This window comes from Colobus angolensis, unplaced genomic scaffold (assembly GCF_000951035.1).
Source record: "Colobus angolensis palliatus isolate OR3802 unplaced genomic scaffold, Cang.pa_1.0 Scaffold43, whole genome shotgun sequence".
In the NCBI taxonomy this organism is placed as follows: domain Eukaryota; kingdom Metazoa; phylum Chordata; class Mammalia; order Primates; family Cercopithecidae; genus Colobus; species Colobus angolensis.
Genome location: NW_012117710.1, coordinates 2,832,609 through 2,843,147, shown reverse-complemented (window position 1 = coordinate 2,843,147; position 10,539 = coordinate 2,832,609). Strand labels below are relative to the sequence as shown.

The 10,539-nt window shown below is 60.9% G+C and overlaps 1 protein-coding gene across 1 annotated transcript; it reads left to right on the top strand.

Annotated features, from left to right (window-relative positions):
- The first annotated feature begins 3,499 nt into the window (after positions 1-3,499).
- On the top strand, positions 3,500-4,745 carry GRIFIN (galectin-related inter-fiber protein). The gene is given in 5 exon segments (XM_011957001.1): positions 3,500-3,595; positions 3,881-3,964; positions 4,054-4,225; positions 4,563-4,698; positions 4,700-4,745. Coding segments are annotated over 5 exon segments (534 nt in total).
- Positions 4,746-10,539: the final 5,794 nt, after the last annotated feature.

Here is a 10,539-nt window from a genome sequence, read left to right as displayed (position 1 = left end):
GAGACTCCCCTCGAGCCAGGGCCCCTGGAATCCCCCACGTTCAGGCCGGGCTGGGTGCTCGGTGCTGGCTGGAGTGTGGGACAGGAGAGGAGGAGGGCAGGGGCCGAGGGGAGCACTAGATGAGGAGTCCAGAGGCTGCATTTGCATCTGGCTCTGCTGCTTCCTCGCTGTGGGACCAGGGGGTGATTTCTTCATCCAAACCTCAGTTTCCTTATCATTCAAATGGGTACATTGACCCCTGACTCCAGGAATTCCACGGAAGCTCTGCCAGGCTCCCAGAAAGATGAGGCCGTCCTTGTTAAATGGTCCCTGGGAAGCTTGTGCCAGGAGGCTCTGCGGACACTGAGGCATGTCAGACCTTGCCTGGTGCCCGGCGTGGCTGGTCCCCCTCCAGCACAGTACAGCCTCCAACTCCTGGGCCCACTATCCTGCTCTTGCTCCTGCTGTTCCCGCTCCCTGGGGCACCCTTCCTCACCACCTTCTCCTCATTCTCTCCTTCCTGCTGTGGTGAGGGCTTCCCTCTCTGTGCTCCTCTGGGGGAGGCAGGTAGGAGGGACCTGTAGCCTGCTGAGCCCCAGGACGGCCAGGCAGGATGACCTCACCCAACTCCTACTCATTCTTCAAGACCCATGTCAGGTGCTGCCTCCTCTAGGAAGCCAACCCTGATAGCCCCATATCCCAGCCTGGTGAGGGGCTGTGTTTCCAGGGAACAGTCTAGCCCGGTGTTTAGGTGCACAGTCTCTGGGACAGGCTGCTGGGTTCACATCCTGGCTTTGTGACTCCCTTGCTGTTGTGACCTTGGGCAAGCCCCTTAACTTCTCTGTGCCCTCGTAGCCTCTCTCAAGAGGAGTAACAGAACCACCCGCAACACGTGTGAACAACTCAGCCTGGTGCCTGGTACAGTGTGAGCTCTCAGTAGACAGTGGTGGCTGTTATGGGATGGACAGGATTTCTCCCCCGCATTCCTGAGTGCCAGCTCCATGCTGGGCACCACCTGGTGATGGAGGCTCAGGACTGAGAACAGGCTTCAGAGTCCAGGCCCCCTCCTGGTGAAGTTCCTCGCTTAGCCGGGTGGAGATGGGAGCCTGTGAAGGTCAATAGCCCGGGGCAAACCGCGCATCCGGGTGGGTGTGTGGGACAGGAGGAGGACAGGTCTGTTTGCTCCCGGGCCCCAAGCCACAGCACCCAGTGGCTGGTGTCCAGGCAGCAACTCAGCACAGGCACTGCCTGCTGTGCCACCCTGACCCCTGTGGCCGGCGGGAGTGCGCCGGGGTTGGACCCGCACTCCCTGGAGTCAGGGTTGAGAACGGGCTGTGCCTGCAGAGCTCAGGGTCTCTCTCTGTCCTCCACCCGGTTCTGACTTCTGGGCCCTTGGTTGTCCGGGTTGCCGAGATCTTGAGCAGCTCCTGTCTCCCACCCCAGGAGGGAGAGGCCCCGAAGCCACAGTAAACGGGGTGAGGTCACAAGTCTACACACAGGCCAAGTACGCGTGTCACCATGGGGACGAGGGCCAGCCTGCTTCTCCCTGGGGAGTAGGAGGCACGCAGCATTCTGAGAACTGTGGGTGCCCGGATTGGGCTCACACAGACGGCTGAGCTCCTGTGTCCAGGGCTGTGGCTGCCCGGGCCACCCTACCCTGCCAGGACCCAGGCACGGACAGCAGATGGCATTGCTGGACTGCTGAGCCCAGCGGATGGCGGGGGAGACTGAGGCTCAGAGGCCACGAGCGCCAGGTTGCCAGCTGGTGGGAAGCCTGTTCCAGCCCCCTGCCTCCATGCTCTGCACAGCCCTGGCCCTGGGCCCTGTACCCAGAGTCCCTCTCTGTGTCCTCCATCCACAGCTGAAACCAGGGCTGTCGCTGGGGCTGGGGGCAGGACAGGGAGCTGGGAGGCAGCACTGGCTCTCCTTCCTGCTGTGGTGAGGGCTTCCCTCTCTGTGCTCCTCTGGGGGAGGCAGGTAGGAGGGACCTGTAGCCTGCTGAGCCCCAGGACGGCCAGGCAGGATGGGGACGCGGATGTGGCCAGGGCGGGCAGGCGGGCTCATCCTCCACTGCCCAGGGCTGCCCCCTGCAGGGCCACAGCCAGCCCTGCTATGAGCCGGGCAGGAGAGATGGGCTCCACAGCCACGGGCTCCACACCGCTCTGCACTACCCAGGGCGCTGGTGGACAGTCACAGACATCTTGAGGCCCCTCCCGGCCTCAGCAGTCCCAGCCTCCTGCCAGGACGGCCCGGCACAGGCCCCAGCGGCAGCACCCGTGGAGAGGTCAGGCAGGACCCAGGTCAGCCCTGCCAGGGCTTGGAGAGAATGGCTGGAAGGGACCCCTGTGGATGGGGGACCGGAGGGCCCACTCGAACACGGGGACAGGGAGGGAGGAGACGTGAGAATGGAGAATCCTGGCGGGGGCATCCCTGGGAGCCAGGCCTCTCCAGACACACAGGCAGGGAAACAGCAAACCTCCCTGTCACCCAGAGGCTTGCTCTGGAACTCACACCCCACGCCTCGCACACTCACCGGCTCACACAATCGTCCGGCCTGCAGCCAGGATACACAACCATGAGATCACTGCACACGCACTGCAATACACTGCACATGGCTGCACACGCACTGCACACGGCTGCACACACACTGTACATGGCTGCACACGGCTGTGCAGGTGCTGTACACTCGCTGCACACACACTGCACACACACATTGCACGCGGCTGCACACTCCTGCTTGCAGCAGCCCTGCGGCTCCATGCCCCCTCCAGGTCCACTCCAGGCTGGCTCCCCTCCTCAGAAGCCACAAAGCTACCCAACAGCCTGAGACTCTCTCCGCTCACCTCCCTTCCTCCCTGAGGGCCCAGCTGGTCCCTCCCATGCTCAGCCTAAGGTGGGGAGGCATCCTGGGTGCGGGAAAAGCCCTCCCCTCTCCTTGTCAGAGCCTGGAATGCACTGACCAGCGCCCGCCTAATCCTCGCTGTATGCCCCACAGGGTGGCAGAGCCGGCGGGGGCCGGGGTGGGCTGGGGGACAGGCCCTGCAGCACCAGGTGGTCAGACGGGACCCCAGAAGCCAGGGCAGGGGTCCGCAGGCAAGCCTCCCGTCCCAGGCCTGCCCTTGGCCGGATGGGAGGATCCGAGTCCCTGGAGAGACCCGTGATCTGGGAGGAAGAGCCAGGCCGGGGTTCCTACCTGGACCTTGCCATCCCTGTGAGAAAGGAGTGGCTGCTTTCCTGGATCCTGAAAGAGTGAAGTGGGTGACAGTCAGGTAGGAAAGGGCTTGGGAAAGCAGGGACAGGTGACCCCATCTCTCTTGTGCCTGCACAGAGAACTAGTTGGAAGGGAGAGGCCCGAGGTGGAGGGAGATACGGGCTGGGAAGGGCCTAGAGACCTTGTCAAGTCACCTGGGGGTAGGGCCCCGGTGCTCCCCGTCCCCAGTCCCCCCGCCGCGCTCTCTGCTCCCAGCCGCCCATCTATATCCCCAGGCTCCCCGTGCCCTGCCGCAGTGGCTGGAAGTAGATGGCAGTGCAGGTGGGTGAGACCCTGGACCTGGAGAAGAAGAGCGGGGCTGGGGGCTCCCTGAGCCACCCGTGCTCTCTCTGCACAGAGCTGGAGGTGTGGGTTCTGGCCTCTCATCAGACCTTGGGGCTGAGAGGGAGTCGGGGTGGAGGTCCCCCCAGAGCTGGCCTGCTGGGCAGGCATGTCCCTCCCGCCCCAGCCTGTCACCCTGTCATGAAGTCACCAGAGGAACAGAGTCTTAGCCTATGTCTGGCACGGGGTTGAGGGCAGGCTGGGTGGGCAGGGACCTTCCTGGACAGATGGGATACATGGGGTGGCGATGGGGTGGGAAGGAGGAGGCTGCAGCCCTGTGAGGCTGGTCCCCCTGTCTCTTCCACTCAGTTTGAAGCCTTCTGTGCAGGGGGCCTGGCCCCCGGCTGGAACCCGCTCATCCAGGGACATGCTGACTCTAGAGAGGACAGGTCAGCGGCACTGCCCTCCCCTCCCTGGGCCTTGGACTAGGTGGCCGGGCCCGGCCGTTTGCAGCTCTTGACCCGCACCATGTCCACCCCAAGTTCGATATTCACTTCCTGTTGGAGACGGGGGACATTGCCTTCCACGTCAAGCCCCGGTTCTCCAGCACCACCATGGTGGGCAGTGCCTTCCAGGGCGGCTGCTGGGGCCTGGTGGAAGTGTCTAGCATCTTCCCGCTGGCCCCGGGGGAGCCCTTTGAGGTGACAGGGGCCTGGGTGGGGCCTGGGCCAGGCAGGGGAGGCCCGTGGGGGAACAGGGAGCCAGTGGGCAGGGGGCTCACAGTGGACGCTTACAGGTCAGTGGGCCAGGGCAGGGTCTGGGTGGGCCTCCCTGGCCTCAGTTTCCCTACTTGTGCAGTGGGTGCCCACCACCCTGGCTACCAGTCACCTCATCTTGGGAGAAAGGAAGGGACTTCGGACTGGGGGCTCCAAGCCAAGGAACCCTGGGGCCTGCCAGGCTGTGCTTCCTGGAGACAGCCGGCAGGCATATTCCTGTTAGAAGCGGGACCAGACCCCAGGCCCTGGGGGTTGGCACTGAGGTCACTGGCCCCGGCCTGCCCAGATAGAGGTCAGGTCGGACGCAGAGCATTTCCACGTCTACGCCCAGGAGCACAAGGTGCTGCAGTCCCCACACCACCAGAGGCCGCTGGGCACCATCACCAGGGTGCACGTGCTGAGTGACCACCTCTGTCCAGGTGGAGGAGCTGGCCAAGAGGGGCCTGAGCTGGGGGTAAGGTCCCTGCCTCCAACTCAGGCCCCTGCCCATTCCCGCCACACACTGCCCACCCCAGCAGGGACTTTGCTTCTCACCCTGATCCGGGGACCCTTCTCCGCCTGGGGAGGGGCTATCTACCTGGTGTCCCACCCTGCTCCTCTCCCTGCCAGCCCTGCACATCTGGCCACCAGAGCAGGTCCACAGTCCACCTCCCGCCCTGGTCTGTGCGTAGGCAGAACGGGAGCTAAGGGCCTGCCTTGGATGTTTGCAGGGACCAGGGCTACTGAGCGGCACCTGCAGCCCCAGGAGCCAGACTTGGCTTGTCCCATGTCCAGGGCACCTGGATCCCTACCCTGGGGCAGCTGGGCAAGGGGGTCTGTGGTCCTGTGTGCTCCCACCAACTCCACTTTCAATAAATTCTAAGAAGGCTGCAGGCGCTCGGCTGCTGGGGGGTGGCGGGGGGAGGCTGAGGTGTGGCCGGCACTACAACGCTGGAAGCTGGGGGCTGGGGGACCCTGAGACCAACACCCCAGGGACGACCCAACCCCCTCACTTTGTCCCCAGGACGCTGCAGTTCTCACGTAGGGCTGGGATAGACTGGGGAGGGGTGTCGGATGGCATCCGATGTGGGGAGGGCGCCTGCCACGGGCCAGAAGCTCCCAGAGGGGCCCAGGGGACAGAAAGGCAGGGGCAGGTGCGGCCTGGGCCGGTCTCCACCCAGAACCACCGGGCTCAGGCTCTTGCCATGGCTCAGCCTTTGTGGGGAGAGTCAGCCCTGGGGGACTCATGTCCTGCCTGGTCCAAGCCATCTCCTCAGAGGCCCCAAGGCTTCCTTCTCCCCCTACTTCCTGCAGGGGCCTTTCCTGTTTCTCCTATCCCACCTGGAGGGAGACGTGCGCCTGTCCCAGCAGCCTCCTGTGTGTGTGGTGGTGAGAGCCAGGCTGGTGTGTGGTGGGGGCAGGAAGCCCCCGGAGGCCTCATACAGGAACATGAGCACTGTGGGAAGAGTCCCCCAGGCCTGCCCCTCCTGGCTGCGTGACCATCCCCAAATCCCCCCAGCCAGCCTCAGGTTCCACATCTACACAGTGGGAGCTGTGGCTCCTGCCACAAGGTCTGCAAAGGGCTCAGCCTTCCGAAGACCGAGCCCAAGAGCCCCGGGGTGGGAGGGTGACTTCAGGGGCTCACACAATGAGATTTCCTGTGAGTTTTCATAATTGCATGTTAATTCTACTACAATTACCAACACCGGGCACCTCTTCCCCTCTATCTCTACCTATATATCATTGATATCTATCGTCTATCATGTATATATCATCTATATCCGTCATGATCTTCATCTTCATCAATCATCCATCTATCTATCTATCTATTCATCTATCTAACCACATACCAATCTATCGATTATTTATCCACATGTAACTAGTGACGTCACAGCTTAGGATGAAACTCAACAGGTATGTAACCTTAAGTGAGTTATTTAAAGGAAAGCGTTAGACCAGGTGCATGCCTGTAATCCCAGCACTTTGGGAGGCCACAGTGAGGGGATCCTTTGAGACTCCAGGAGTTGGAGACCAGCTTGGAGAACACAGCAAGTCCCCGTCTCTACAAAAAATACAATTGGCCAGTTGTAGTGGCTCACACCTGTAATCCCAGCACTCTGGGAGGCTGGGTGGGGGGGCCTCCCAGAAATCCTGTCTCTACAAAAAATTTTTTTTGTCTCACCATGTTGGCCAGGCTTGTCTCAAACTCCTAACCTCAGGTGATCTGCCTGCCTCGGCCTCCCGAAGTGCTGGGATTACAGGCGTGAGCCACCGCACCCGGCCTGGCACTTGTTATAATGCTACTGTATAATTCCCAAAAGTCTTGCCTCCTCAGGTTTTACAAATGGGGAAACTGAGGCTGGGGTGGGGGCAGGAAGTCAGCAGAAGGGTGGGGTCCGGAGAGAGGAGGGCCCAGCAATCCCTGCTGCCCTCCAGCTCTGGGGAGGCATCTGAGGGCAGACCATGGCGCCCCCAACTCCAGGTGACACAATGGCGGCCCAGTCTCCAGCTGTGCGGCTTCCTTCCTGTCTCCACTCACTTCCCCGCCTGCATCCACGGCCCAGCTGGCAGGAGCCCCTTCCTGCCGTCTCTTCGCCTCTTCGGGAGGCCTGGCCTTTGTGTCCAGTGGGAGGGGCTGGGGACAGCGGGGAGACGTGCACTGACAAGCCCTGGCCGTGGGTGGGACTGGAGCATGGGGAAGTGGGGACCCACACAGCAGGGCCTGGATCTGTGGTCAGGCCTGCCTGCTCCTGGTCCTGGGGGCTCTCAGCCTGTCAGGGAAGGTGTCCGGCTTGGCCTGCCAGGCCCTTGCCTTGAGACCCAAGCTGCCTGCTCACCCTCTCTGGGCCTCAGTTTCCCTGCAAATAAAAGGCTCCCTCCCTGCAAAACTCTGCCTCCCCAATAGCCATGCAAGGTGAGAGTGTGCCAAAGTGGGAGATGACAGGCTCTTTTCTTATTGTGGGGTGGCTGAGGCTGGGGATGACCCGGGGACCAGGTCTGCACCTTCTCCCAAGAATTTGGCAAGGTGTGGAGTGAGCGCAAGGCTCATTTTACAGACATACAAACAGGCTCGGGGAGACGGAGTGACTCACTCAGGGTTGCTCAGCAAGCGAGAGTTGGAGCTGGCCCTTCTCTCCACTCCGGTTTGCAAACCAGACCACAGGGACCCCAGACCCTGAAGCAATGTTGATCCTTAGCCTCCCCATCCAGAAAATGGGGTGCAGGGAGCTATGGTCTCCATGCATCCTGCTGCAGCAGCTGCTGCCCTCCCTATCACACCTTCCATGGCTCCCACCACCCTCAGCACAAAGCGCAGCTTCCTGTCTGATCTGCCCTCAGCCCAGTGCTGCAGCCCCAGTGGCCCATTCCCCCACCTGCCCCTTCAGCTCAGAAGACACCTCCTCTGGGAGGACTTCCCTGACCTCCTGCTGGGCTCTTGCAGCTTGGCTTTCACTGAGGCCCTGCCCTCCCATCACACTGCCTCATCTGGGTGCGAGGGACTCGGTCTTACCCCAGCCCCCAGACTGGCCCAGAGCACATTCCACTTGAACTCTTTTTAGGACAGGCAGCTCACTACCTCCCCAGAGCAGCCCATTGCCCTGCTGACCAGAAGCAAATTCCAGAGCTGACTTAAATCTGCTCCTCCCCTGTGCCATGGCAGAGGCCCCTTAGAAGGTGCTCACACACCCCTTGATGCCTCCAGAGACCCAAAGCCATCAGCAGGGTGTTGTTTCCTGCTAAAGCGGCTGTGGGAGGTCGAGCAGGGCAGCCCCTGGCCCCGGCGCGCTGAGCCACATCTCTGGGAGAACGTGTCTCCCCCTCAGTTCTCTGTCTGGAGTTGGGGTGAGATTCAGGCAGATGCCCTGGACGGGGCCTGTCCGGGGAAACACAGCTGCCTAGGTAAGGAGGCTGCAGCCCCTGGAGGGTCAGGTGCACAGGCCTCCTAACACCACCTGCTGGCCAAAGGCTCCAGGCTCTCTGTAGGGTCAAGGAGTGACTCAAATACCCACAGGGCCAGGAGGGCAAATGTGCCGAAGTGAGACAGGTGGGCACAGGGCAATAGGGGTTGGTGGGGTCTGTGCCCAATAGAAACGCACACTGCTCCCACCCCCACCCTGCCCGGCTCCTTCCAACCATGCACAGGGACATATGGACCCAGGGCAGGCAGATCTTCTGAATTTAAAACATCTGAGGTTCAAGTGCTGTCAGCTGTCTCTGTTTTGAAACACCAGCCACTACGGTGAGACTTAAAGAAGGTATCGGCTGCAGGCAAATCTGTCCCCAGCGGCGCCTGGCCTGAAACCTCTGCTTGCTTTCTTTTCTCCTTCTCTCCCCTCCCCTCCCCTCACTTCCCTTTTTTTCTTCCTTCTTTCCTTCCTTCCTTCTCTTTTTCTTTCTTTCCTTCCTTCCTTCCTTCCCTCCCTTCCTTCCTTCCTTCCTTCCTTCCTTCCTTCCTTTTCTGCTTTCTTTCTTTCTTCTTTCTTTCTCTCTCTCTCTTTTCTTTCTTTCCTTCTTTCTTTTTGAGACAGAGTCTTGCTCTGTCACCCAGGCTGGAGTGCAGTGGCACAATCTCAGCTCACTGCAACTTTTGCCTCCCAGGTTCAAGTGATTCTCCCGCCTCAGCCTGCTGAGTAGCTGGGATTACAGGTGCGCACCACCATGCCAGGCTAATTTTTTTCTTTTTATTAGAGACGGGGTCTCACTATGTTGGCCAGGCTGGTCTCATACTCCTGACCTCAGGTGATCCGCCTGCCTCGGCCTCCCAAAGTGCTGGGATTACAAGCATGAGCCACCGTGCCCGGCTAACTTTTGTTTTTAGTAGAGATGGGATTTTACTATGTTGCCCAGGCGGGTCTCGAGCTCCTGGGCTCAAGTGATCCGTCCTCCTCAGCCTCCCAAAGCACTGGGATTGCAGGCATGAGCCACCGCGCCCGGCCGAAACCTCTGCTTTAAAACCAACTTCTCCCCTTTTCTGGCCTCTGCTCTGTTCCTCCCTCTCCACCAGGACAGAGGTTGGTGGTCTCTCCAGGGTGACCCCTCCCTATGTGAGCCCTCTCAGCGCCCCATGAAGAACAGACCGGCCAGCAGAGGGCACTCCCGACATGGCCTCAACCCAACGCCAGGCTGCAAAGCCCCATTCCCAGCACGGGGCAGGTGGACCCTCATTCCTGGACCCATAGTTTTGGTTTCCACAAGAGGACAGCCTGGGCCTGAGTCCAGGGGCTGAGAGGAGGAGAACCAGGGAGGGGAGCTGGGCCCAGCCTGTCCCGTTTGCTGCAGAGCCCAGGGCCCAGCTCCGAGCTGAATGGAGGGAGAAGAAACCTTACATGGACCTGAGTGAATCACAGGCTCAGTTTCCCTTTCTGTAAGATGGCTGGCTGTGAGGAGAGGCACGTACAGGGCCAGGCAAGTGCAGTGGGATACAGCCCACGTGGGTCCACCTGCCTCCATCCTCACCGAGGAAGTGAGTGGTCCACCAGCCCTGGGAAGTCTCAGCCTGGCCTGGTGCAGCTGCCAGTGCCTCCCATCCCCCCGCCGCGTCTGGGACTCCTGTGCCTCGCTCACTTGCTTCTTGCAGGTCCAGTGACAGCTGTCCTGCCTCCCTCTGTGGCCAGTGTCAGTGCAGGGGTGACGGGCATTTTCCTGCAGCTCAGCCAGACTGGGCTCCTGGGAGGCCGACATGGGCTCAGCACCACCCAGGCAGGGCTGGGGATCCGCCAGGGCCGTATGTGTAGGGAGTGACCATGAAGCCCCAGAGTGCTGAGAGCGGAGGACGGGGCCAGGTGCGGTGCATGCGCCTGTAATCCCAGCACCTTGGGAGGCTGAGGCGTGAGGATCGCTTGAGGTCGGGAGTTCAAGACCAGCCTGGCCAACATGGTGAAACCCTGTCTCTACTAAAAATACAAAAACTTAGCCATGGTGGTGCGCGTCTGTAATCCCAGCTACTCGGGAGGCTGAGGCAGGAGATTCGCTGGAACCCAGGAGGCGGAGGCTCCAGTGAGTCAAGATTGTGTCATTGCATTCCAGCCTGGGTGACAGAGCGAGACTCCGTCTCAAAAAACAATAACAAGCAACAACACAAAGGCAAGGGTAGAACAAAGTCAAGACCCATCTGTTAGACGTGCAGATGCTTGACTGCCGACTGACCGCTTCTAGAAGGATTTGGAAAGCCTGGCTTCAGGGTCTGCCTCTGAACAGGGGACAGTGAGCTGGGGGGTGCTGTGGTAGGCCAGGGTGCACTTTTAAAATCTGCATTCAAACATTTCCCCCAAT